At 36.9% G+C, this 26,323-nt stretch overlaps 3 protein-coding genes across 3 annotated transcripts; 2 read left to right on the top strand and 1 right to left on the bottom strand.

The window, feature by feature from the left end:
• Window positions 1–335: 335 nt before the first annotated feature.
• LOC137835401 (uncharacterized) lies at window positions 336–4,133 on the bottom strand. Its single transcript, XM_068643885.1, has 8 exons — window positions 3,543–4,133; window positions 3,233–3,264; window positions 2,837–2,937; window positions 2,679–2,751; window positions 2,559–2,590; window positions 1,443–1,533; window positions 1,151–1,265; window positions 336–1,060 (listed from the first exon to the last, which is right to left on the bottom strand). Exons 1-8 carry the CDS (start codon window positions 3,651–3,653, stop codon window positions 749–751), a joined length of 867 nt encoding a protein of 288 aa, XP_068499986.1. The 5' UTR covers window positions 3,654–4,133; the 3' UTR covers window positions 336–748.
• A 10,982-nt stretch (window positions 4,134–15,115) lies between these two features.
• On the top strand, window positions 15,116–19,154 carry LOC137835400 (ketol-acid reductoisomerase, chloroplastic). Its single transcript, XM_068643884.1, has 10 exons — window positions 15,116–15,578; window positions 15,659–15,751; window positions 16,088–16,153; window positions 16,288–16,428; window positions 17,198–17,425; window positions 17,510–17,627; window positions 17,702–17,841; window positions 17,981–18,148; window positions 18,226–18,381; window positions 18,575–19,154. The coding sequence occupies exons 1-10, from the start codon at window positions 15,309–15,311 to the stop codon at window positions 18,941–18,943; spliced, it is 1,749 nt and encodes a 582-aa protein (XP_068499985.1). The 5' UTR covers window positions 15,116–15,308; the 3' UTR covers window positions 18,944–19,154.
• A 5,073-nt stretch (window positions 19,155–24,227) lies between these two features.
• On the top strand, window positions 24,228–24,587 carry LOC137834280 (uncharacterized mitochondrial protein AtMg00810-like). The gene has a single exon (XM_068642343.1). The coding sequence runs from the start codon at window positions 24,228–24,230 to the stop codon at window positions 24,585–24,587; it is 360 nt and encodes a 119-aa protein (XP_068498444.1).
• Window positions 24,588–26,323: the final 1,736 nt, after the last annotated feature.

The following is a 26,323-nucleotide window of genomic DNA, read 5'->3' as shown; positions in this document are numbered from 1 at the left end:
CATCTTTTTCATTATTCTTCATTCCTATTTTTATAAACCAAACAATGAAACAACCTCTACCATTCCAAATATTCCCTTCAACCTTCCAACAAATAGAGAATGGAAAGGGAAGAGAAAACATGAAGAAAACTTGAGAAAAACGATTCAGAAAAGAAGAGAGGATCCAAGTTATATACTATAAAGCATATAGCTTCAGTGTACAGCAACCACATCATATTGGTGTCCACTTCCCCGGCTTGTAACAAGTTCTGACATTCTTGACAGCACTATAGTTTTTGTTACCTGGGTTTCATTTTTCTTTATCCTTTCCTAACCATATAAGGAACAAACCAATGTTCATAAACACTCAATCTGATTCATTCATCATAACAGCAATTATGTTATCAACAAAGCTATGAACCCGGTTTAGGATGTACTACCATCAAATAACTATTGAGGCATCCCAACTCTGAGATATAAACATAGCACAAAACAGAAATAAAGTGACTCAAGATGAAGGAAAAACTCTCGTAGTAGTAGTAGCCTGCAGTGTAACTAAAATAATCACCGATTACAAAGCATATAGGTTGATTCTTTAATGATATTTTGCTGGAGGCTGTATAGGATTTACTTTCTTCCTGTCTGGAAGGACATAATTGAATCTCCAAGCTGAATTAGAAGTCTTTGGTATTAAGCAGATGTTCAAGGAATCAACGATTTTGCATGTTTTCTAACCATCACCAATTCAAGCTACACGATGAAGGATAGTTTAACCTGCTGCTTGGAAATCGCCAAAATCATCATCTGGTACATCCTGTGTGCTTTGATCTTCAGGAGAATTCTCGTGTTCTGTGTCTTCTTTAACTGTTTTGAGAAGATCAGCTTTAAAAGCCTTCTCAAGGCTGAGTTTTGTAGGTGAGTCTGTTGGAGACTTCTGCGGGGTGACAACAGGTGAAAGTGGTGCTGAAGGAGGCGGTGGTAACTTAATACTGGGTAGAGATTCTTTTCTTCCATTCCTTTCTTCTGGGGATTTGTTCAGACCCTGCTCAAAAAACTTGGACTTCACACTGCTGTCACTTTTCTGCATGCAAAAGATTAGAAATTAATAAAGACAATGTGCTGATAAAAGAAAACATCATTGTTTGTAGGAGCAAAATGCAGAATTCCATACGTTGGTCTTAATTTGCAGTACAAGAGTCTCTCCTTCTTTCAGACTGTAATCAACTGAGGAAGTTTGCTGGTAATGTTGTTCCATCTCCTCAGCAGTTTTCTTTTTATTCAGATATCTTTGAACAGATTTAAGAAGAGACATACTTTCTATTTGTCAAAAAATAGTACGAGGACTCTAAGCCAGAATGAATAAAATAAAATGTTTAGAGGCTGCCAAGTTTTGCAGATGATGAGATCACGAAATATATGTAATAAGAATAATAAATCTAATAAATATATTTGATGGAGGATACTTCATATGATCATGTAAGGCAGCTTGGAAGTCATAAGCCTCTGTTCTTTCTCGGAATCCTATGCCAATAAAAGCATGTCGGAGGCGACCACCTGCATGATTCTCAAGTAATAAAGATCAAAATTAGTCTGTAACATGAAATTTTAAAGACGGATCATAAGTCAACAGTCTTTCCAACTTGAAATGTCCAAACAAGAAAAAGGTAATACAGTACTTAAGTACTTGAAAGTAAATTTAATCGTATACTAAATAGAAGTAAGCTTAGTACCACAAGAGAGGAAGTGGCGATGAGGTTAAATGGACCAAAAATTATAACCTATGGCTGCTGAGAGAATGAGAAACTGTTGAAGATAGTGAGAGCCACTTCGCACGAAAGGATCAATTACCGACTACCACGAGTATGGCCCAATCGTACTCTTAAAATTTGTGATATTTTAAGACAATTAGTGCAACGAGCCAAGATTATAACCACTAGGTCATGTCATTAACTGGAATTTATAGACAATTTTGGCAAAAACACAGATTATATAGGCCTTATTTGGATACATTTTCCCATAAACAAATATAAGAGAAGAGAAGAGAAGAAAATAAAATGAATTAAACTTCTCCCACAAGTTAAAATTAGCTTTTGAAAAAGCTAAACGAGAGAAGTTATAAACGTTGAAATGCACAAGTTGATTTAACTTATAGGAAAAAGTTTAATTCATTTTATTTTCTTATCGGTACCTATAGATAAGTTTATCCACACAAGACCCAAAAGGTAAACAGAAAAAACTAGTTTCCTATATCAGTCTAAAACAAAACAAAAAATGCTTGCAAGCTTCTAAAAGCTCTGACAAACAAGCCAAATTATTGACAATTACAAAATAATTGATCATGATGATAATTACTGATACATACTTTGGTAGCATAGCAAGCTGAATTTTGTATTCTATTTTCTGAGAAGTAGAAACTAATTTAAAAACAATCACATCATTTCAAATTACTTCAAATCAAACAGGTAACATTATACTTTATACTATACTATACATTTTCCTTACAAACCCTGCTACCCAGCACACAGCCAATAAGATGATTTAGAGAAGAAGCACGGAAATATTGAGATATTATGACTCACCTATGTTCTCTTCAATGCGAAGAACAAAGTATCTGCATAATATATAAGTATAAGTGGTTCTGAAGTACAAAAAGATATGGTAACAAACAGCTTAAACTATCAACAGTCAGGGAAAACCACCTGCTGCTATCAATAACAGGCTCCACTGGATGCGGCTCTCCATTTCTTAAAAATGCCCGAGCATATAATTCACCTAGTTATGTATATTTCATCATAAAATTAAAATATAAAGAAAAAAATGTAGAATCTATTTTGAAGCAGATTTGATGTGGTCTTACCCGAGCTCTTATCTTCAAGTTTTATGATGCATTCTTCTCCCTTGCTAGTGACTTTCAATATTCCTTCCCATGCCCATTTGTTGACATCCCATTCATCAGCCCTGAAATGAATTTCATTAATATAAAAATCCAGTAATCACACACTCGAGAGCAGAAAAAAAACTCACTAAACTTGCAAAATTAGAAAACCAATTTCTTCAGAAAGAACATAAACAAAGGTAATGAAAGACACAAAATAATTAAAAGCATAGCAAACGTCCTAAAAGAGATCTAAGACCCTTCCATACACCCTGAATAACACAACTACTTTACAGAGGTAGAGTACATCTAAAACTTCAATAATGCCAAAGGTAAACTAAACAGATCACAAGCACCACATATCAGTTGATCACAAACCTATATGAAGCTGCACTCTTTCTTGGAGGTATCTGCATGCATAGTAGAAACTCGTCATTAGCTTTTACACAACGAAAATTTTCAAATTCCAACCGACCCATCAACAGAAAATTCAACTTTAAATAAAAAACTAAAAACAACGTTCAGTGCCGTCATGATTGCAAAACAAATTTAAATTAGTAATCAGCACACTAACATGAAACTTGATCATCTGCACATCCCATTGAGTTGTAAATTGAAATCACACCCCTCTCAAAACCCATTGCCCAAAATCGACTTTTGAGAGAAACCTACGAAATGGAAGACTCACTATGTAGACGTAACACTCGGGCACTTGAAAGAGAACGAGCTCGATGGGTTCGGCGTCTTCGATTTCGCCGCCACTTTTCTGAATGCGCGGTTCGTTCTCCTCCTTCTCCATGATTCGGAGGCACAGAAAGATCGCAAATTTGGAGGCGGAGAGTTAGGGTGTGAAGAAAATCGATCTGGGGCTCAAGGAGGTGTCGATTTGGAGATGAATCTTGCAAGAAGGGAATTCAATTTCTGAGATTAGGGCTTGGTTTGATTTATTTTTTTTTTGTCTTTAGTGAAGAGAGAGAAAGTGAGTGTAAGGAAGAAGGTTTGTCTCTGCTTGGTTCGTTCTCAGGAAGGAGATGACGCTGCACCCAAACGGTTCTGCATCGGAGCAATGAGCACCGTCTGATTGTAAGGACTTTGGTATCCAACGGTGTGATGGGTATGGACTGACTCGAACAGCTTGCTTTGTTTTCAAGTTAACAAAATAATAAATCCAATAACCAAAATTAACTTCAAACTGTTAGTGAGAGAATAAAGGAGAATATGCTATACAAAATTTCTGAGCTCATAATTTTATTTTCAGAACATTGTATAATACATAATACATACTACTTATTTTTTTAGTGGTTTTTAAAATTATATTTTTTTCTTGTTTCATTAAATTACGTACTTATGAATTTAATTGGTCATTATTCATAATAATAGAATTTAATATTAAAAAAATTACATTGACTAAAGTGGGTGGATTTGTTGTCCTCAAAGTTCAACTTTTGAAGTTTGTAAAGTTGGGCATGTGTGTTTAGATAGATTGTGTTGTATCAACTTATTGAAAATATTATAATCTTTTTAATGATTTAAAAGTAAGATGTTTTTATACTTTAACTTAAGACTTTAATATTATATTTTTTTTTATCTTTTCTATTTAATAAAATAAACTGGTTATTTATAAATAAACTAGTTATTAATAAATAAACTAGTTATTAATAAATAAACTAGTTATTAATAAATAAACTGAGTGTTTTAAGTTAATTTATTTTGTTAAATGAAAACAATTAGTTATTAAAAAAATAATAAAATGTTTTTAATAAATTTTTGTTATGATTTTTAATCTGATTTTAATTAACACAACTATTCTCAGTAAATGGAAAAACTGTTTTAGCAATCATTGTTACCTGTGTTTTTTTTAACATTTTAGCACCATATTTGCATGAGGAACAACAAAGCATAAGAAACTAAACCCACACAACATGCAACTAGCAACAAATATGAAGCAGAAATAGGAAAGGTACCAATGTAGCTCTTGAGAGCCTTGGCGTAGAACTCGAGCTTGATCAGTTCAGCAGTGTTAAACACCACTCCCAAGCTCGAAAAGAGTTGGCACACCTCACGATTAGGTGGGGCCAAGTCGTCGAGGCTCCTAGGTTTCTTAATCCTCAGTTTCTCCACCCAGTAGAGCGAAAATCCATCCAACAAAGTAGGGTCGTGGATGCTACAGCATATCTTCAAGAACTTCTTCTTGAAGCCCTTGTAAGATTGTTGGAAGAGAGTCAGGAGAACTCTCCCTGCCGCTCCGTTGAAGCTCATCCATAGCTTCTTTCCAGGATTCTTGGCCTCAAAGAAGTAGAGGAAGACGTCCATAGAAGGCGGGTGGCCAAGATGGTTGCAAAGGATCGCGAAGGCTCACACAAAGGCCCAGCTGTTGGGATGAAGCTGGGCAGGGGCAACGTTCACCTCTGTGACGAGAGCGCGCTCGAACCCCGTAAAGGGGAGGCGGAGTTTGAGCCGCTTGAAGACGGTGGTGTACATGAAGAATAAGGGTTCTTCGGGGTCCGCACGATCGTCCGTACACACGGGAACGCCTTCCCTACACGGTAGAACCTTTAGATACAAGTCGAGTTCCTTCCCGAAGACGTGGAACTTATCGTTTGACTCGCCTTGCTTGTACATCTCTATGTCTTTAAAGGTTCTCATTTGAGAAGTTTTGGTCAGAAGTTCATCGGGAGCCCATCAATAAAGGGCTTTGTAATCAACGGAGGGAGGAGGGTTCGATGTGGTTTTGGTACGAGCCATCGAGAAGAAAGCTAAAGAGGGAGAGGAGAAATAGGAAAAAATGAGGGCTCAGAAGAAGAAGATAGACGTGACTCAGGAAACCCAGAAAAACAAAGACTTGAAAACGAAGAACAGAGAAAACGTAAAATGCAGAAAACATAAACAGTCCCAGAACAGTTTATGGCATTTTATGAGCATCAAAATCATAAACAAGGGCAATCAGAGAGTAAAGATCATACCTTTGAATAAATCAGGGTTCAAAGGTAGAGGTTTTTTAGGAAGAAGAAAGAGCGCTTCGAGAATGAGAAATGTTTGGGAAATGCTTAAGTGAAGTAATGAAACAGTGAAGGGAGCGTAGGGGTTTTGGGGGGTCTAACCTATATGAAGAAGCGTAAGCAGCAATGAGTCTTAGTCGTTGATCTTGCCACATGTACGCTGATTGAAAAAATATGGTAAGACGTCACTTCGGTGCACTGTTCACGTCTTGTCACCCAATGCCACGTAGGTCGCCCCAAGCGATCACTTAAGTCTCTTCACTTAAGCAAGTTACAACTTGAGACTAAGGGGTTTGTGTACCAACCAGTCCTCGGTCATCGACGCTAGAGGAAGACCTCAGACATCGGTGCTAGAGAAAGACATCAAACATCGATGTCTGATAGTAATGGTGGGCCCCATAAATCATATTAGATACCAGTTAAACACCCAAATATAAGGAAAGACCTAAGTCACGAGAGGATCATGCATGGGGTGTGTATGGTACATTCGGGAACGGCACAAGCAAGTGTTCCTTGGAGGCGTCGGGGCCCGTTAGGGTTAGGATTTCCAAGGGAAGACCGCATGCATGACACGTGAATACTAGGGCACCCATAGAATAGATGGCCCCGCAGCATTGGTGCATGAGTTAGTACCTTGGCGCCATATTGTTAGTCGTTGCACTCCAGTAAAAGGAAGTCTTATGTGCCAGATTACGCTAAGATTGTGTAATAGCGGCACAAGGATGTTCTCCCAAGAACCCTAGATGTGGGTAATAGAACATAAGTAAACCCTAGCTACAACCTATATAAAAGGGTGGTAAGAACCTTAGCAAAGTACACTGTTTCTAAGACTGAAACTACTTTATACACTTACTATTTCTTTGCCCCAGTACTGACTTGAGCGTCGGAGTGCAAATGGCCGCCAAGGCGCCCTTTTGTCTTTGCAGGTGAGAAGTTCTTCAACCAAACGAAGTTTGATTCACAGGCGGAGACAGGCGGGCCAGAAACTGTCGTTCGAATCAACCGACAATCAAGTCAACCGGCAAGAACAATAAATATATATATATATATATATGAAAATTTAGATAAATAAATAATGGTGTAATTGATAAAAAAGAGTCAATATTATCTTAAACTTTGAAAATAGTGTATAAATAAAAAAAAACTTTCAAATTTTGAGAATTAAAGATAAATATTAAGAGTTTAAAGAAGGAATGATCATCATAATTTAATTTAGTATATATTTAATATCAAAATTTATTTTATTATTCATTAATTAGAAATAATTTTATAGGTTGATATAGTTGTTAAACACATTAACTTCATACATTAACAAATAATTTACGATTTATTTAAAGAAATGTGTTCAATTCAAGCCATATGATATATGTTGAAATGTAAGTCTCTAATTCAATAGATAAAGATTTCTTTGATATATTATACTAAATTTTTTTATTTTAAATACCGTTTTTCAATATGTAAATTGTAGTTAGAAGGATGAAATAAATTATAATAAAATGCTTGATTTTAAACACTAGTTTTCAATATATAAATAATAGCTAAATGGGAGAAACTCTTTTGTTGAGAATAAAAGAATATATACAACAAATGCCAAATATCACTTTCTTAAATTATTCACACTTTTTTCTATCAAATTGAGTCACTAATAGTTGGGAGGGTTTTTCTGTAAGTGGGCTAACATAAACTATCTTTTAAAAATACAAAACCAAAGGTTGCTTCATGCACTGAAAGAATATTCTCTGTTTTATTCAATCTGTCCCTAATTAAGTCTAATTAATAGTGATTATATTCCTGTAATTAAGTCTACTTAAGTCTAATAATGATTTTGTCCGGTAATATCCCCCTCAAGTTGGAGCATGTAAGTCTTGAATGCCCAACTTGACCAAGATGGCTCCAAACTTTTTAGCACCGAGAGCTTTGGTGAAAAGGTCAGCTAGTTGTGTATGTGTGGGCACATAGGATGGAAGAAGGCGCTTGTGAATGATTTCATCTCGAACAAAGTGGCAGTCAACTTCAATGTGTTTGGTGCGTTCGTGGAAGACCGGGTTTTTAGCAATGTGAAGTGCTGCTTGACTATCACAATAAAGACGAATTGGGTCAGGATGAGGAACATGTAGAGAAGCGAGAATGTCTTTAATCCACTTTAATTCTCGGGTGGTCTTAGCCATTGATCGATATTCAGCCTCAGCAGAGGAGGCAGAAACCGTTTGTTGTTTCTGGGTTTTCCAAGAGATTGGGGAAGTGCCGAGTTGAATAAACCATCCGGTGAGAGATTTCCGTGTCAGTGGACAACTTGCCCAATCAGAATCACACCACCCAAAGAGTTGTAAGTTGTTCTCTCGAGGTAGGAGTATTCCTTGTCCAGGATGCCCCTTTAAATATCGAACAACACGAAGAGCAGCTTGCCAATGCTCGGAGCGTGGATTTTGCATAAATTGAGATAAAGCTTGGACACTGTAGGCAAGGTCAGGTTGAGTGAAACACAGATAAATTAACCTCCCAACAAGTCTACGATAAGTAGCCGGGTCAGAAAGAAAAGAACCAGTAGCGGAGCTTAATTTGTGATTTTCTTCACATGGTCTAGTGGTGGGCTTCGCACCCAACAATCCGACTTCAGTAATGACATCTAAGGCATATTTCCTCTGACAAAGGAAGATTCCGTTGGGGGAGCGAGCAACTTCAACCCCCAGGAAGTACTTGAGGCGGCCTAAATCTTTCATATGAAAGCATTGATTTAAGTAGCCTTTAAAACATTGGATGGCAGTACCATTATTCCCTGCAATCACAAGATCATCAACGTAGACTAGCACAACCAACTGTATGTCATTATTATTGAGAGTAAACAGGGAATGATCCTTCGGGGATTTTTGGAAGCCGTAACGAGTGAGAGAAGAAGATAGTTTAGCAAACCAACACCTGGGGGCCTGTCGGAGGCCATATAGAGACTTTTGAAGCTTGCACACTGCCCCTGGTTGAGATTCTTGGAAGCCAGGAGGGAGTTTCATATAAAACTCATCATCAAGATCACCATGGAGAAACGCATTGAGAACGTCCATCTGATGAAGCTCCCAATCTTTTGCGGCTGCTACTGCTAGAGTTGTGCGAATGGTTACCGTCTTTACGACAGGAGAAAACGTCTCGTTGTAATCCAAACCCTCCACTTGATGATTGCCAAGAATTACCAATCGAGCCTTGAATCTTTCAATTGTTCCATCCGAGTTGTATTTGATTTTGTAGATCCATTTACACCCAAGTGTCTTCTTTCCAGGAGGGAGAGCGGTGAGTTTCCAGGTGTCATTGAGTTCGAGAGCATGAATCTCCTGTGCCATAGCATCACGCCACCGGGGTTCTCAGACTGCTTGAGAAAAGAACAGGGGTTCCTGCTCGGTGTGTAAAGAGGCAAGAAAACTTTGATGATGGTTAGAAAAGGAATCACAATTCACAAAATCATGTATAGGATACGAAACACCTGAGGATTCTGTTGAAGGAGGTGACGGAACAGAGGGGCTTGACGGTATCGTGGTGGCTGCGACAAAATCGCGTAACCGTACGGAAGGCAGCTTCGCGCGATGCCCTCGCCCAAGGGGAACCGCGACCGTCAGCGGTGGTGAAGAAACCGACGACGCCGTCTCCGTCGGACGCGGCGATGGATCCGCGGGTAGCATCGAGGCTTCTATACACGGATCGGAGTCGTTGATAGTGTGGTCGAAGTCATCTGTGAGGGTAGCATCCTCCTTGGCTTGGATGGGAGATGCAATGGGTTGGTTGACGATGCATTCATCTAGGTTTGAGGAGGCAACTTCATGAAGAAAATGTGGGTCCGTTCCAGTTTCTAAAAAGTTGGCAATAATTGGGATTTGCAATGGTGGTGCAGTGTCCATCTTTTTGGCTTCAAAATATGGAAATTTATTTTCGAAAAAATGTACATCACGAGAGACAAAGAAAGTTTCTGTTTCCAAATCAAATAATTTCCATCCTTTTTGGCCATATGGATACCCGACAAACACACATTTTCGGCTACGACTATCAAATTTATCCCGCTGTCTATTTTGATTATGAGCATAACATAATGAACCAAATACTCGTAAGTGCGCGTAGCTGGGTACACATCCATGGATCACTTCATAAGGGGTTTTTCCTTTTAGAATGGAGGATGGTGTGAGATTGATTAAGTAGCCTGCAGTCAAAACGCATTCCCCCCAAAATTTAATGGGAAGATTGCCTTGAAACCGTAATGACCGAGCAACATTCAGAATATGCCGATGCTTGCGTTCGACGCGTCCATTTTGTTGCGGGGTCCCGACACAGGAAGTTTGGTGAAGGATACCTTGTTGAATGAAATAGTGTTTTAGACACATGAATTCGGTTCCATTGTCAGAGCGAACCATTTTAACACATTTGTTGTATTGCCTCTCAACGAGTGTGAAATTTTTTTTCAAAGTCACTGATACCTCTGTTTTTTCTTTTAACAAATAGATCCAAACTGCCCGTGAACAATCATCCACAATTATCAAAAAATATGAAGCACCACAGGATGAAGGAGTTTTATAAGGACCCCATAAGTCACAATGAATTAAATCAAAAATATTCAAAGCTTGATGCGCACTTAAGAAAAACTTATCTCTCGTTTGTTTCGATTTTTCACAAACTTCACAAACTGTATTCAACTCATCACGAGTACATTTCCCACTTATATCAGGAAGCATTTGCACAATCTGAAATGACGGATGTCCTAATCTTTGGTGCCAAAGTGCTAGTTGATTTTCCATCTTGACATGACATGCTTGAGTCTTCCGTACCCCACGATACCAATAAAGCCCATCTTTCCGTTCACCTGCTCCAATCAGCGTCCTCGAAGTGCGGTCCTGTATAATACACAATTTATCAGTGAATGTTACAACACAATTATTTTCTTCATCCGTCAATTGAGGTACTGAAAGTAAATTGCATTTTAATTTGGGAACATAAAGGACATTTTTCAATTCAAGTCCTTCTTCAAGAGTCACTGTTCCCTGTTCGCAAGCTAGAACACGTTCACCATCGGGTAACCCTACGGGGCACCTTTGTATAGTTTCCTTTTCACTCAAATTTTCCAGTGACCCGGTCATATGGTTTGATGCCCCACTGTCAATAATCCACAAATCCCAAATGCTCTTACCAGTCATTTTCTCTGATTCATTTGATTTTTGTTTGCTGATCATATCAACTAGTACCTTCCATTGTTCATTGGTCAGACCTGCCATCTCAAGTTTCTTGTCGTCATTGTTGGCTTGACTGTTGCTTCCACTAGCGTGTGCCACATTTGCACGTGTCGGGTTACCTTTGTTTCGCATCCCTTGGCATCCCCTGCCGTTCCATTTGCCTTCACTTTTTGGTCTGTCACCCCACCATTCGGGATATCCGATCAATTGGAAGCATCCCTTCATGTCATGACCATTTTTACCGCAATGACTGCACGTCATTAATTTTTCTACCATATCTTCACGCCCTTTTTCTTTGTAGTTGGCCTGCATCGCGAGACCCACGACCAACCCCCTTTCTTCCGTTGATTTGACCATCATTCTCACTCTTTCTTCTTGTACCAACATAGCATATACGCGGTTCAGAGACGGCAATGGATCTGAGGCCAGAATGTTTGATCTTACTGTCCCGTAGCTTGCGTCATCCAACCCCATAAGGAGTTGATGAACCTTCTCCTCCTCCCTTCGTTTTTCCAACTGAGCACCAATCCCACACTTGCATCCACCACACGTACAAGATGAAATTTTGTCACTGTTAGCAAGCTCATCCCAAAGGACCTTCAATTTTCCAAAGTAAGTTGCCACCACCATTCCCTCCTGCTTGCATCTTGACAAGTCTGACCTTAGTTGTTGAATTCTAGGTCCATTCACGACCGAGAATCTTTCTTTAATGTCTTCCCACAAGTTATGTGCAGTCTCAGCATATGCTATTGTGGATCGTAAGCTTGGTTCAATGGTGTTTAGAATCCAAGATACAATCATGGACTGCACGGTCCACCAATCTTCAAGGTCGGGTGCCTCATCCTCTGGTTGGATATGTGTTCCATCAATGAAGCCCCATTCTCTCCGGGCACGAAGCGAGATCTTTACTGCTCTTGCCCATTCGTCGTAATTTTCTCCGCGCAATTGGACTTGCGTGATTATGTTTCCAGGATTGTCATTCGCGTTGAGATCATATGACGAGTAGGTCTTCTTAGCACCTCCTCCTTCGTGCTCTGCTTTGTTGGCATTATTCTTTTCTGGTGCATCTGCCATGTTGTGCACAGTTGCCTTTGCTTTGTGTTTGTCGGGTATCAGAGTTTTGTGCTCTGATACCATGAAAGAATATTCTCTATTTTATTCAATCTGTCCCTAATTAAGTCTAATTATAGACTCATTAATAGTAATTATATTCCTGTAATTAAGTCTACTTAAGTCTAATAATGATTTTGTCCGGTAATATGCACCTCCGTACATTTTTTTGACACTTCTATAAGTTTTTTTATAAAAATAATTAAAATATATGAATTTTTTGTTGTGGAAGTGAGTAGTGTTAGTGTGTAAAAACATTGGTGAAAGTGACGATGTTGGTTGCTATGCTATTGAGTTGCAAAGTGGTTGACAGCGGTTTGTGGTGATTCATGATAGTGGTGGTAGTTGGAGGTGTGTATTTTGAGTGAGTTTTTGTCTTTCTATTGGTATGGTATTGTGTAAATTCACTGGATTATAAAATTTGGAATTAATTGAATGTGTGTACCTTTTAAATTGTGCAATATGAAACTTGTTTCTGGATATTTCGAAAAATGTCATGAATCATAGTGTAAAATAATTTGAAATATTTATCTTAGATACAGGAGCAAGTTCTGAATTGACTCATTTAGAAAGTAAACACACATTTTAATTAAATTTGAAAAAATATTTCTGTATTATAAAATTTGAAATTTGAATTCTATAATTCAAAGTATTTATAGAGAAGCTATAGAGAGAGGTGGAGAAAGAAATACTCATCAACAAAAGACAAATAAGAGAAAGAAGAAATGGGCGTAGGCCCATTATTTGGATTTTTTATATCTAGTTGGTTGCTTTAAAAAGAAAAGATAACCTTTACCAAAATGTCATGGGTTTTGGAAGAAAAGAAGAAAAATAAATCAGCACAATAATTGAAGAAGACGAAGTTATTGATAAACAAAACATAATTGGCATGGTCACTTACATATTTTACCAAGTTTAATATAATATTGTATTCTTATTAAAAATTGTTTGTAGGAAAAATATTTTTAATTCTTGAATAGTTTTTCTCATCTTATACCTATCTAATCTTCTTGTAAATTTAAATTTGGCATGAATTAGTTATAAATTGTGTGTGAGACACATGTATCAGACACTGACACTTGTAAGATACGTATCAGTTAAGTGTAAAATTCAAAAAATATTTGTTGGATTTATGATAATTCTAGCACATGCCTAATACAATTTTAAAAATGAGAAATACATGAATTTTCTAAAAACTCAAACTTATTGTATAAATTTTTATTATGATTATAAAAATAAGGAACAAATCTTTTTGAATAAGTCATGAAAAACATCTTTCTACTAAAAAAACTGAAACATATATAATATACATAAATTTTTATTGTCTATAATTTATAATTATATAATATATAGATTCGTGTATCTATGTCCTACATTTTAGAAATGATACATATTTATGTTTCGTATCAATATGAGTGTGCTGCATAGTATATATTATTTATATATTATATCTAAACTCAATGTAAATGCTTCAACATATTTTTTAGACTTTGTTTGTTCTTTTATACTACATTGAGGAACATTATTAAAAATAGAAAAGCATGATATTATTTGTTATAAAAACTTATTTATATCTTAATAAATAATCTTAAATAGTGATTGAATAATAAATAATGACCTTGAAAATATTGACATACGAAATATTAACGGAGTAGTGGAAAATCTAATGTACACATCCAAACATAACATTTGTTTTGGAAATTCTCGATACATACTTAAGTGTGTACCATTCTGTTATCAATGGATCATGCATCTTGTTATTTTTCAATGTTGCATTATAAAATCACTCAAATACAACTTTCTGCAAACTAAATAGATATTTTTTCATAAAACATAAAGACACTATAGATGATCTACTAATTAAAGGTTTGGTACCTAAAGTTTTTTATGGCAACATTTTTTATATGAGTGTAGTTTCTTATAATACATTTACAAATACTTGTATTGTTTAGATATTTTGAAAAATATAAACTGATGTTTATCATTTTATTCAAAAGCTTATTTTTGTACAATCTTTATATTGCCTTGGATTGATCTTTATATAAATAATAAAGTTTAGATTAGTTGAAAAATATATGATTGAAATCGCATTATATGTAATTTTCATATCCCTTATTTATATTTATCAATGTCATCAAGTATGAATGACTATCCTAATCAATGTAGCTTAGTCATAAATGATGCGAATTGTATTGATATGATTATTTAAAAGAGAAGACACAATTGTATAAAAAAATTAGTATAAATATCTATGGTTGGTATAGAGTTTAAAGATGATTAGAGATTTTATAATTTCTAATAATTCATTGTTATGATATAAATATTATATTAAAATTTAAATTAGTTATTTACATGTGGATGAATTGAACAGAAATTAAACAATATTAAAAAATAATGAGAATTTTAACAGGTTAAAACTTAAAAGTACAATTATAACTTATGTTAAATAAAAAATAATTTTATGAAAGTCACATGAAAAATAAAGAGATTCTTATATGTGATGGTGTTAGAATGGTGCAAAGCAAAATCTCACCGAATATTCTTTCTCATTCTTTCCATTTGGATATACAAATTGTACTGCAACAACATAAATGATGATCCTAGGATTCCTTTGCTTTCACTTTCTTCAATTTCACCAACATATTATTTTAGTTTTCTATTATACTGTCGATTCGATATTTGACTAAACCAACTAGTTGTTAACAAAAGCGATATTATAGAGAACGTTTAAAATAAACTTATTCAACAGTATGTAAACTTTATTTATAATATATATTAAAACATCTAATCTATTAAATAAATTTATCTCTCTTCATTTAAATATGTTTACAGAAGCTTTTGCATAATTACTTGTACAAGAAAATTAAAATAAGATAATGTTTTCAATAAACCAAAACTAATATTTATAGAAATTCTTCTACATAATTAAAATTATCAGCATGTTTGTAAGTAAAATAATCTCACCCACCCTCTCTGCACGCTTGCAAACACGTGAGCACAAAAGAAGTGGAGATTTCTTACCGACACCGTATGGGCGCACTTTAGCACACTCCAGTTCCTGCTCACACTATAAGAATCCAACCAATATAGGCTTCATTCATCGAACCCTCTTTCCACCCCAACTGATACACCCTACTCCACATAATGGCGGCTGCGACGACGTCGTGTTCTTCTGCAATCTATGCCGCCTCCGAAACCCTAGCCAAACCTTCTTCCAGAAGCTTCTCCGCTACCAGCCTCGCTCTGCAATCCTCGTCTTCCAAACTCGCCATCAAATCCCTAAGGCTGAGCGGATGCGGCTCTGCTCTCGGCGCTCGTATGGTGGCGGCGCCAGCTGTGAAGGCCCCTGCGCTGCTCGATTTCGACTCGACGGTTTTCAAGAAGGAGAAGATTAACCTCGCCGGACACGACGAGGTTCTCGAACGCTTTCTTCCGGTTCCAGATTTGTGAATTTAAAATTTCTTGTGTTTATTGTTTATTTTGGTTCATTGCAGTACATCGTGAGAGGAGGCAGGGATTTGTTCCACCTTTTGCCCGACGCTTTCAAGGGGATCAAGCAGATTGGTGTCATCGGCTGGGGATCTCAGGTGACTTTCGAAGATTCGTATTTAAGTAAAGGCTAAAATGTGTTATCTGTGGCATCGATTATAAACTTTAAAAGCTCGATGCATGTTGTGGGGGAGTCCGTGTAGTGGAGAATCTCGATTCTCAGTGACCTAAAACTTTTCGGTTGAGCTCGCGCACCCTGGGCTTGGGAATCCCGTGGCAAGCACAAAATTAGTTAATTTTATTTATATTTGAGCTCAGAGAGTATGTTTTAAGATTTTGTTTAAGCTTAAAAGGTTATGACTTAATATTTTTGTTCTGATGATGTTGTACTTCCTAGCTTTGATATGATTGTTAACAAAGCGCTATGTTTCCAGGGACCTGCCCAGGCTCAGAATCTAAGGGACTCGCTTGCTGAAGCAAAGTCTAATATTGTGGTCAAGGTGTGATTTTTTTATTTATTTCTTATCTAGTTCAGTTTCGTTTATAATATATGAATGTGTGCTGAAATTGTTGATTAATGACTGGCTGGCTGATTAAATTCATTGTTTGTCGTTTCAATGATTTAAAAATGCAGATTGGACTCAGGAAAGGTTCTCGTTCCTTTGCTGAAGCTCGGGCAGCTGGGTTTACTGAAGAGAGTGGGACTCTTGGTGACATATGGGAAACTGTATCGGGCAGTGATCTTGTGATGTTGTTAATTTCTGATTCCGCACAGGTTAATTAGTTTAACTCAATCCTCTACATACGTATTCTGATTCTTCTGCTGCTGTTTTTATGTTTTTGAAGCTGTCTGATTACTAATATACGATGTTATTCTGCATTGCGTGATGATAACAGTGAGGTTTTTTTAGTATCACTAGCAATTCTTTTTATAATATTGCTGGGTTAATTTCTACGTGAGTGATCAGAAATCAGGCTTGTCTTCTTTTGGAACTGTAAGTGTTTAGATGTTATCATCTACTTAGCCAAAACTGTGCTGGTAATGCAGCTTCCAATTCCCCAATCCACCACGATTTTCACACCCCAAATGGCATTAGATATTCCTTTACTTGATCATCATCAGTTTAAAGTTTGCTATTACCAGCTCGTTTACCGTTTGCCATTACCAGCTTCCACACTGTCACAATTCTTAATTTGCCCTATTTATAATTTTAAATAAAAACTTTATTTAATAGTTCTGTAACATTTTCCTGAAAATATTATTCCAAAATATTAACAGTGCAAGATAAGATCTGTCCCAAATCTCAAGTTTTCTAAGAATGTGATACTATTTGTTTTCTGAAGTCATGTCAGGTTAAAAGACCTGTTGGTATCGTGGTGCCTTAGATTTTGCAATAACATGCTAACGCTAATGAAAAGTGTACTTTTTGAATATCCTTTTTGCCAATACAAATAACCAAAGGTGTGTTGTTGCAATAATTTTGGACTTTTCTGATATAGCTGATTTCAATCCAGAAACTTTAATATTTTTATTTATCTTGCAGGCTGATAATTATGAAAAAATATTTTCTCACATGAAACCAAACAGCATACTTGGGCTTTCCCATGGTTTTCTTCTTGGGCATTTGCAGTCAATTGGACTTGACTTTCCTAAGAACATTAGTGTAATTGCTGTGTGCCCAAAGGGGATGGGTCCTTCTGTAAGGAGGCTCTATGTGCAAGGCAAAGAAATAAATGGTGCTGGAATCAATGCAAGTTTTGCCGTCCACCAGGTTATTTTTGCTCTGCCTCAGCCTGTATCTTCACTTTCTGTGTGTTGATTGGATAATTTATTTTATTTGAGTAATTGCATGCAGGATGTGGATGGTAGGGCTACTGATGTTGCTTTGGCATGGTCTGTTGCCCTTGGTTCTCCATTCACTTTCGCCACTACATTAGAGCAAGAATACAAGAGTGATATCTTTGGAGAGAGAGGTGAGAACTCTGGAATGGAATTTTTCTCTTCCTTGAAGGCAAAGTCCTGACTTACAGCCATGGTGGTTTTGTAGGCATTTTACTTGGCGCTGTTCATGGAGTTGTGGAATCCTTGTTTAGGAGATACACTGAGATGGGAATGGACGAAGATCTGGCGTATAAGAATACTGTTGAGTCTATAACTGGAATTATATCTAGAACCATCTCAACCAAGGTTGTATTTTCACGCTAGTCTAGCATTATTTTTTGTCCGTTGGACACCATCACCCTTTCCCAAAACCCTGTAGAATGTGCTGGTATGGTGATTTGTTTGAGTTCTGACTAGCCTTTTTGCACGTATTGGTTTTGGATAGGGTATGCTAGCTGTATACAATGCTTTATCTGAAGATGAGAAAAGGATATTTGAGAAAGCTTACAGTGCTTCTTATTATCCTTGCATGGACATTCTGTATGAGTGCTACGAGGATGTAGCCAGTGGTAGCGAGATTCGCAGTGTTGTTTTGGCTGGACGTCGCTTTTATGTAAGGGAATATTCATTTTCCCTTTAAAGTAGTAAGCCTTTGCACCGCCGACTTTAAACAATACATATGTTTTACAGGAGAAAGAGGGTCTGGCTGCTTTCCCCATGGGTAACATTGATCAAACCCGCATGTGGAAGGTTGGCGAGCGTGTCCGTTCTACAAGACCAGCAGGTGATCAAGGCCCATTATATCCTTTTACTGCTGGTGTCTTTGTGGCATTGATGATGGCCCAGGTACTGTTGGATTTTTTTCTTGCTATTATTTTGGGAATGGATTTACATAGTTTCCTGCCTATATATTTGTCTCCCTTTGCTTTCAAATTGGACTGACTGATTAAGTTAACTATCAGTGACAAAGGGAAATGTTTTTGAGATGTGTAGAGCAAAAATGAACTTTGTATCTAATCTGTGATTACTGAATTTCTAGATTGAGATCCTGAGGAAGAAAGGGCATTCCTACTCCGAAATCATTAATGAGAGTGTTATCGAGGCTGTTGATTCTTTGAATCCTTTCATGCATGCTCGTGGTGTTTCTTTCATGGTTGATAACTGCTCAACCACGGCTAGATTGGGTTCGAGGAAATGGGCTCCACGATTTGACTACATTCTTACCCAGCAGGCCTTGGTGGCGGTGGACAATGGAACACCTGTTAACCAGGACTTACTTGGCAACTTCCTTTCAGACCCAGTGCATAGAGCCATTGAAGTTTGCGCCAAACTGAGACCCACAGTAGACATTTCTGTGCCAGCAGATGCAGACTTCGTTCGTCCAGAGTTGCGCCACGCCAGCAATTAGACCAAATTATGGCTTTCACCTTGAATCATTTTCCGATTTACTCAGAACTGCAGTTTCTTGTTAGAAGGGTTTCTAGTTTTATTTTTATGAGTGAATGCTAGTATGTAAGTTTATCATTTTGTAGTCTGTACCTCCTGTGTTTCTGCAACCGAGGAACGTTTAACATAAGTAATCTACGTCTACAAATGCGAGCCATGTCATTTTTCATGCAGTTCCTCTCTATAACCTTTCAATAATTTCAGCACCAGCAATTTCTTCATAGCAACTCCAACCATTTTAGTTCTCCTGGACAATCGAATATGGTTTAGCGCAACAAAAGAGTAACCTACCATCTGGTTTTGATTTTCCTAAAACGATAATGCCAAGCAAGATTTTTGTTCGTTTTAGACAAGTTAAATCCAACTGTAAGGAAGGTGGGATTTTTTTCTTCCAAAGCTTTAATAAAAATTAGCTTACGGAAGTTAATTTGTAAACTTTTAATGTGGAGAATTAATCTTATTTTTCTCTTTTAGAAAAGCTCATATTGTGAATATAATATGCTGTTTTTGTTATGCACATAGCTTACTAGATAAAAAATTCAAAAATTTAAAAATCGTGTTGCTCATTAAAATGATGGAAAACTAAAAATGAAATTAAGCGTTGGGTGTTGGGAATAAGCTTGAATAGAAATGGGTGTTGGGATTAAAGCTTGAACAGATATGGGTGTTGGGATTAAGCTTGATTAGAAATTATAAAAAAAAATGAAAACTATTTAAACTTCTCTTATACATGAAAAGGACGTTTTGCAAGAGTGAGATTTAGCTTGATTGGATTTTTATCCTTAAAGACAAGTAAATTAACCATACACTATTTTTTACGTAACAATTTTAAACTTCATAAGCAAATTAACAATTTTTTTTATAAAATTCAGTTAAAAAGTAATTTAAAACCAACAATTCGAAGTTTTTTATAAATAAAAAAAAAGAAAACGAGGGCTAACAAATTAGTGTGTCTGAACACATGTAGGAAATTTGTTAACTGGAGTATAGTTGTCTCTAGGGTAGCAATGCGGGCTGACCCGCCCCGCATAGGCCCGTCCCGCATAAGGGTTGGTCCACAAGTTTGCGGGTCAACATGAATAAGACATATTTATTAAAAAAATAAAATTTTAAATATAAATTTTGATTTTTTTTTTATTTAGATGTATTAAGTAAATGGTCTCATAATATTATTTTTATGAAATATGCGTAATAAGATGTTATTAAAAATTTCGGAATGTAAAATATAAGGTTACATGAAGAAAATATGGGGGTGTAGAAAAAAAAATTATACATTTTAAAGTTATGCGCATTATGCGGGCCAATCCGCCCTACACTTAGCCCGCGCGGACTGCGGGTTATGCGGGCGGGCATAACCAGGCTAGCGGGTTGAAATAAGCAACCCGCCCCACGTTTTCTTTCAGCGGCCAGTGGACCGGCCCGCACGGCTCGCCCCAGTTTGCCACCCCTAGTTGTCTCACTATTATGGGATTTTCATAATGGGCTCACCATTTGTTTTTTCTCAAAACGTTGAAAGTTAGTGGGGTATTCCTTCCTGCACCCCTTCAAATTTCTTTATGCACTCATCAATTAGATGAAACGACGAAATATTTAATCTAAGTTGCTTTTATTTTGAAAATCTCTTTCCATAACATATTCTAAAAACACATTTTATAACATATTGTTAGGTCAACAGTTATGTAACTGCTTTTTTATATATATATATATATATCTTTTGCCCTTCTGTAAATATATAAATAACAGTTCGATATTCATAAATAATACTTACTCTGTTTTCTATAATGGCCACGTGCTCATCATAACATGGTATCAAGAGCAAGCTTTCTTTTTTGTTGTCACTCATGTTTTCTGCCACGTCCCCCACTCATTCTTCCTTTCCTACGCATGCCTCTTCGGTCACCATGGTAGCAACCACCGCTTCCGCTTCTGTGCATCAGTTCTCCACTTCCATCTTCTTAAAGCTCGCGGAGGACAATTTTTTGCTATGGAAACAGCAGGTCCTTGCCACGCTTGATGGTCTTCTGCTATCAAAATATTTGGAGGTTCTCAAGTACCTCCTCGTTTTCTCTCACTCACGGAAGGTAAATCTTCCAAAATCAACCCAGATTTTCTTTTCTATGGACAACAAGATAATTTGATAGTTGCCTGGATGTTGGCATCCATGTCACATCCTTTCTTAACCAAGATGGTTGACCTCCAATCTGCGTCTGAGATCTGGCAAACCCTTCAAACGCATTTCACTTCTAACACGCGTGCTCAGATCAAAAAATTTAGTTTGCGACTTAAGACCCCCAAACAAGATCGCTCCGTCAGTGCATATCTTTTGGAGATAAAGACCACCGTTGATTCTCTTGCCGCCATTGGTTCCTCTGTGTCCATTGAAGACCAGATTGTGTCACGGACTTTTGGAGGATTATGATCCTTTTGTGGCTTCTATTATGTCACGGTCCGAACCCTACACCATCAATGAAATAAAGGCTTTACTGCTAGCTCAAGAAGAAAGACTGGCCAAACCTCGCTCTGTGGATCCGCTTTCCTATTCTCCTGTTGCCGCTATTGCTACTTGGCGTCCGTCACATGCCAGAAACGAAAAACAGAATCCCTGATTTTCTTCCTCTCGTGGTGGTCGCAGTCATTCCCGTCCCTCTTACTCCACAGGTTCGCGTTCTTCGTTTCGAGCCCCTTTCACTCAAACCCAATCCTCGAATTCTTGGTCCACGACTCTTATTACTTGCCAAATCTGCAAAAAGACTGGTCACTCTGCCAAACATTGCTGGCATAGGTATGATCAATCCGCTTCTAAATCTCCTAGTGCCAACTTCTCTCAACTATCCATCTCTGAAAATGCGTCAAGCACTGCCTCTCTTTTGGGTGCTCCTTCTTCTGTTGATGACCCTCTCTGGTACCCGGACAACGGTGCTACGCATCACATAACAAATAATTCTTCAGTTTACTCTGACAAGCAACCCTATGATGGAACTGATCTTGTCAAAATGGGTAATGGAAAAGGTTTGTTAATATCTCACATAGGTTCTGTGAATTTTCGTTCCTCTACTTCAAATAAACCTCTGTTTTTAACTGATTTTCTCCATGTTCCAGCAATTACGAAGAATCTCCTTAGTGTTTTAAAGTTTTGCCGTGATAATAATGTTATTTTTGAGTTTCATTCTAACAGTTGTTATGTTCTTGATCAAGAAACCAAGCGTATTCTTCTACAAGGTTATCTTAAAGACGACTTGTACATTTTCCCTGATCTTCATTCTTTGTCCTCCTGTTCTGTTCATTCAATGTCTTTTATTGCTGAGCCTATCTCTGTAAATCAATGGCATGAACGTTTTGGACATTGTAGTTTTAACGTTCTCAAAAAGATTTTGGCATCTTGTGATATATCTGTTTCCAATAATATTGTGTTTTGTTCTTCCTGTGTGCGTGGTAAGTGCCACCAACTTCCTTTTTCTAGTTCTGCTTATACCTATTCTCAACCCTTACAATTAATTTACACTGATGTGTGGGGTTCTGCTTCTGTATTGGTTTCCAATGGAGCTAGATATTATGTCTCGTTTGTTGATGCGTATTCAAAGTTTACTTGGCTATATCTTATTCATCATAAGTCTCAGGTTAAAAATGTGATTAAAATTTTTAAAAACCTTGTTGAAAATCAAACTGGATATAAGATTCATGTTTTACAATATGAAAATGCAAAAGAATATCTCTCTTTAACCTCATATCTTCAAGAATGTGGAATTAATCACCGTCTTTCATGTCCTTACACTCATGAGCAAAACAGATCCGTTGAAAGGAAACATCGACATATCTTTTATATGGGGCTCACTTTGCTTAGCACTACCTCTCTTCCATTTAAGTTTTGGGTTGAGGCTTTTGTTGCTACGGTTCATACCATCAATGTCCTCCCTACAAATGTTCTTAAAGGTGATAATCCTTATAATATGTTGTTTAAACGTCAACCAAATTACAAGAAATTCAAGGTGTTTGGGTGTGCATGTTATCCTAACTTGTGTCCTTACAATCAATATAAATTTGCTTTTCGTTCTACTTGTTGCTTGTTTCTTGGATATAGTATACGTCATGTAGGTTACATTTGTCTTACTCAAGATGGAAAGACTATTGTCTCACGTCATGTTGTGTTCGATGAAAAGACTTTTCCATACAAAGATCATGCTGGTAAATCTGTGATTTCCTCAGGTAACGCTCAGGTACCCACCCCTATTGCTCCAACTCTTTCTGTTATTCATTCTCCCCATATTGATAATAGTTTATATGATAATGATACTCATTTTGTCACTCATGACTCTTCTATTACTCCTTCTACTTTGTCTTCTGCACCCTCCACTAACCTTCCTCTTAGGCTCTCTGGACTCTCTTCTCACACTACACACTCTGAACCTCCTTCTATTCCTGTTGTTGCCAATCCAACCAATACACACCCTATGGTCACCCGTGCAAAGGTAGGTGTTCACAAACCAAAGATGTACCATGTTGCAGTCACCTCTCTTCCCCTTATTCCCACCTCTCTCAAAGAAGCTATTGCTTCTCCTGTCTGGCTCCAAGCCATGCATGAAGAATACGATGCTCTTCTTTCAAACAAGACATGGACGTTAACTCCTCTACCACCTGGAGCTCCTCTTGTGGGCTGTAAATGGATTTACAAAAGAAAGCTTAATGCAGATAACTCTCTTTAATGGTGCAAAGCTCGTCTTGTTTCCAAAGGATTCCATCAAACAGCTGGTATAGATTATGCAGAAACCTTTAGCCCAGTTGTCCGTTATTCCACCATTCGGCTTGTTTTGGCACATGCTGTGTCCTCTCGTTGGTCTATACGACAAATTGACATCAATAATACCTTCCTAAACGGCGACCTACAAGAATGTGTCTTCATGCAACAATCACCAGGTTTTAACACCACTACACCGCACCTTGTCTGTCAACTTAACAAAGCCATCTATGGTTTGAAACAGGCGCCTCGATCCTGGTTCCTTAAGTTAAGTACCACTCTTTTTCATCTTGGTTTTAATCCCACTAAGAGTGATACATCTCTTTTTGTTAAATATACTTCTACCTCATCTCTTTTTGTATTAGTTTATGTTGATGACATTCTAATCACTAGATCTTTTAACACTGAAATTTCCTCTCTTATTTCTAACCTTCATTCCTTTTTTCCTTTGAAGGATTTGGGTCCCCTACATCATTTTTTAGGCATCCAAATTACACACACAACAAGTGGGAACATGCATTTGTCCCAATCTCAATACATACGTGAGCTTCTACAACATACAAACATGTTGGCTTCTAAACCTTATCCCACTCCTATGGTTTCCAACACTCGCCTCCAACAGAATTCCTCAGAAATATTCAGTGATCCAACTCTTTATCGCTCCGTCGTGGGTACTCTTCAGTATCTACTTGTCACACGTCCTGAACTTTCATACTTCGTCAATAAGGTTGCTCAGTTTATGCATTCTTCTCAACTTCATCATTGGCAATCTGTAAAGCGTATCCTTCGGTATTTAGCTGGAACAATTGATCATGGTCTTCTTTTACATCAACAATCCTCTTCCTTCATCAAAGCCTTCTCTGATGCTGATTAGGGTGCAGATCCTGATGATCGAAAGTCCACCTCTGGTTTTTGCGTCTATTTGGGTTCAAATCTCATCTCCTGGTCAACACACAAACAGAAAACTGCTTCTCGAAGTAGTACAGAGGCTGAATATAGAGTAATTGTAGCTGTCATGACTGAGATTCTATGGCTTAAATCTCTTCTTCACGAACTTCACATACAAACACCACCTCCTCAGATTTATTCTAACAATCTTGGAGCTGTCCTTTTAAGTGCAAACCTAGTCATGCACTCCAAGTCCTAGCATTTTGAGCTTGATCTCCACTTTGTTAAAGACAATGTACAAAAACGTGTGGTTCATATTCCTGGATGTTTTCAAGTGGCTGATCCTCTCACCAAGCCCGTCTCTGGTTCTACTTTTCTTCATGTACGTCATAAACTCAAAGTTGTTCCCAATCCAACCATGAGTTTAAGGGAGGGTGTTAGGCCAAGAGTTATGTAACTGCTTTACGTATTCTGTTTCTCATGGATATATATATATATATATATATATGTATCCTTTGCCCTTCTGTAAATATACAACAGTTCGATATTCATAAATAATACTTATTCTGCTTTCTATAATGGCCACGTGCTAATCATAACACATATTATATATATTCCAAAAAGTTTATTTTGAAAATCTTCCGAAAAATATTTTCTGGAAATTATAACACCGAGAAATGAAATCAGTATTGTTTTTAATTGATATACTTTGAAGGTAATTAACTTTACATATAAATAATGTAAAATATAAGAAGAATTAAAATTTTGTGGTAATGCGAGATAATTAGAAAGAAAGTGCTTGTGACTATTTGTAAAAATAATTTTACTCGTAGAGGTGACTAGGTCTATCCGTATAACTCACTTCTTAAATAAACTTTAAGCTTTTTATAAATTGTATTTGTCTAATTAAATCTGGGAATTAGAGAGGTCAACTCACACCTGCAATCATATATTAAATTTTTTAGTATAGATTTGCATAACGATAATTTACTCAATCTATTAAATAATACACAATAAATAAAGATAAAATATATTGAATTTTGTGTTAAGTTGAAATTGCAAATTTCTGTATTTTTACCTTTTTGGCTGAAATAGCAAATTTTGTAACAATTCCTCTCCCTAGCAAATTTCTGTTCATTCGCACACATTTCCCACTGAGTCCGGCGTTTGCATGCGTATGAAGAAAATAAAATACGAATACACTTTAAAAATGTATTTAACTTGTATGATAGGTTGAAGATGGATGCTGCCCCTTCAAGACAAAGTGTTTGATGAAGCCAAATGTGTATTTTTTTCTTAGTCTTTGTATTTGCTTTAAGGATGTCTTAGGTATAGATTAGAGGTTATTTAAAGTAGGCTTTTTGCTGGGTAACCTCTTAACCCCTGACCATGTGATAAGTGCAAGCACAAGTCTTATGAAAATGTTTTTCACATGTTTTGTAAAGATATCCTTTACTGCATAGAAAATGAATATGTTCTTCTATAAATGAATAGATTATTTTCTTAAACTGATGTATTGATTAAGTGTTTTTTGAAAATCATGTTTTATGCATCAAGTATCTTGACTAAGTCTTCATTCCATTAAAACGATTGTGTTTCACTTGTTAAAAAGTTCTTGTTATCGTTTTGAAATGAATCTGTTCTTCTGTAAATGAATAGATTCTTTTTAGTCTGGTGCCATGTTTTCTTAAAAGGTTTTTCAAACAACTTATCTTTGCACCA

Source organism: Phaseolus vulgaris, chromosome 5 (assembly GCF_000499845.2).
Source record: "Phaseolus vulgaris cultivar G19833 chromosome 5, P. vulgaris v2.0, whole genome shotgun sequence".
Lineage (NCBI taxonomy): Eukaryota > Viridiplantae > Streptophyta > Magnoliopsida > Fabales > Fabaceae > Phaseolus > Phaseolus vulgaris.
Note: the sequence above shows the minus strand (reverse complement) of the source record. Positions and strands in the feature narration are given on the sequence as shown.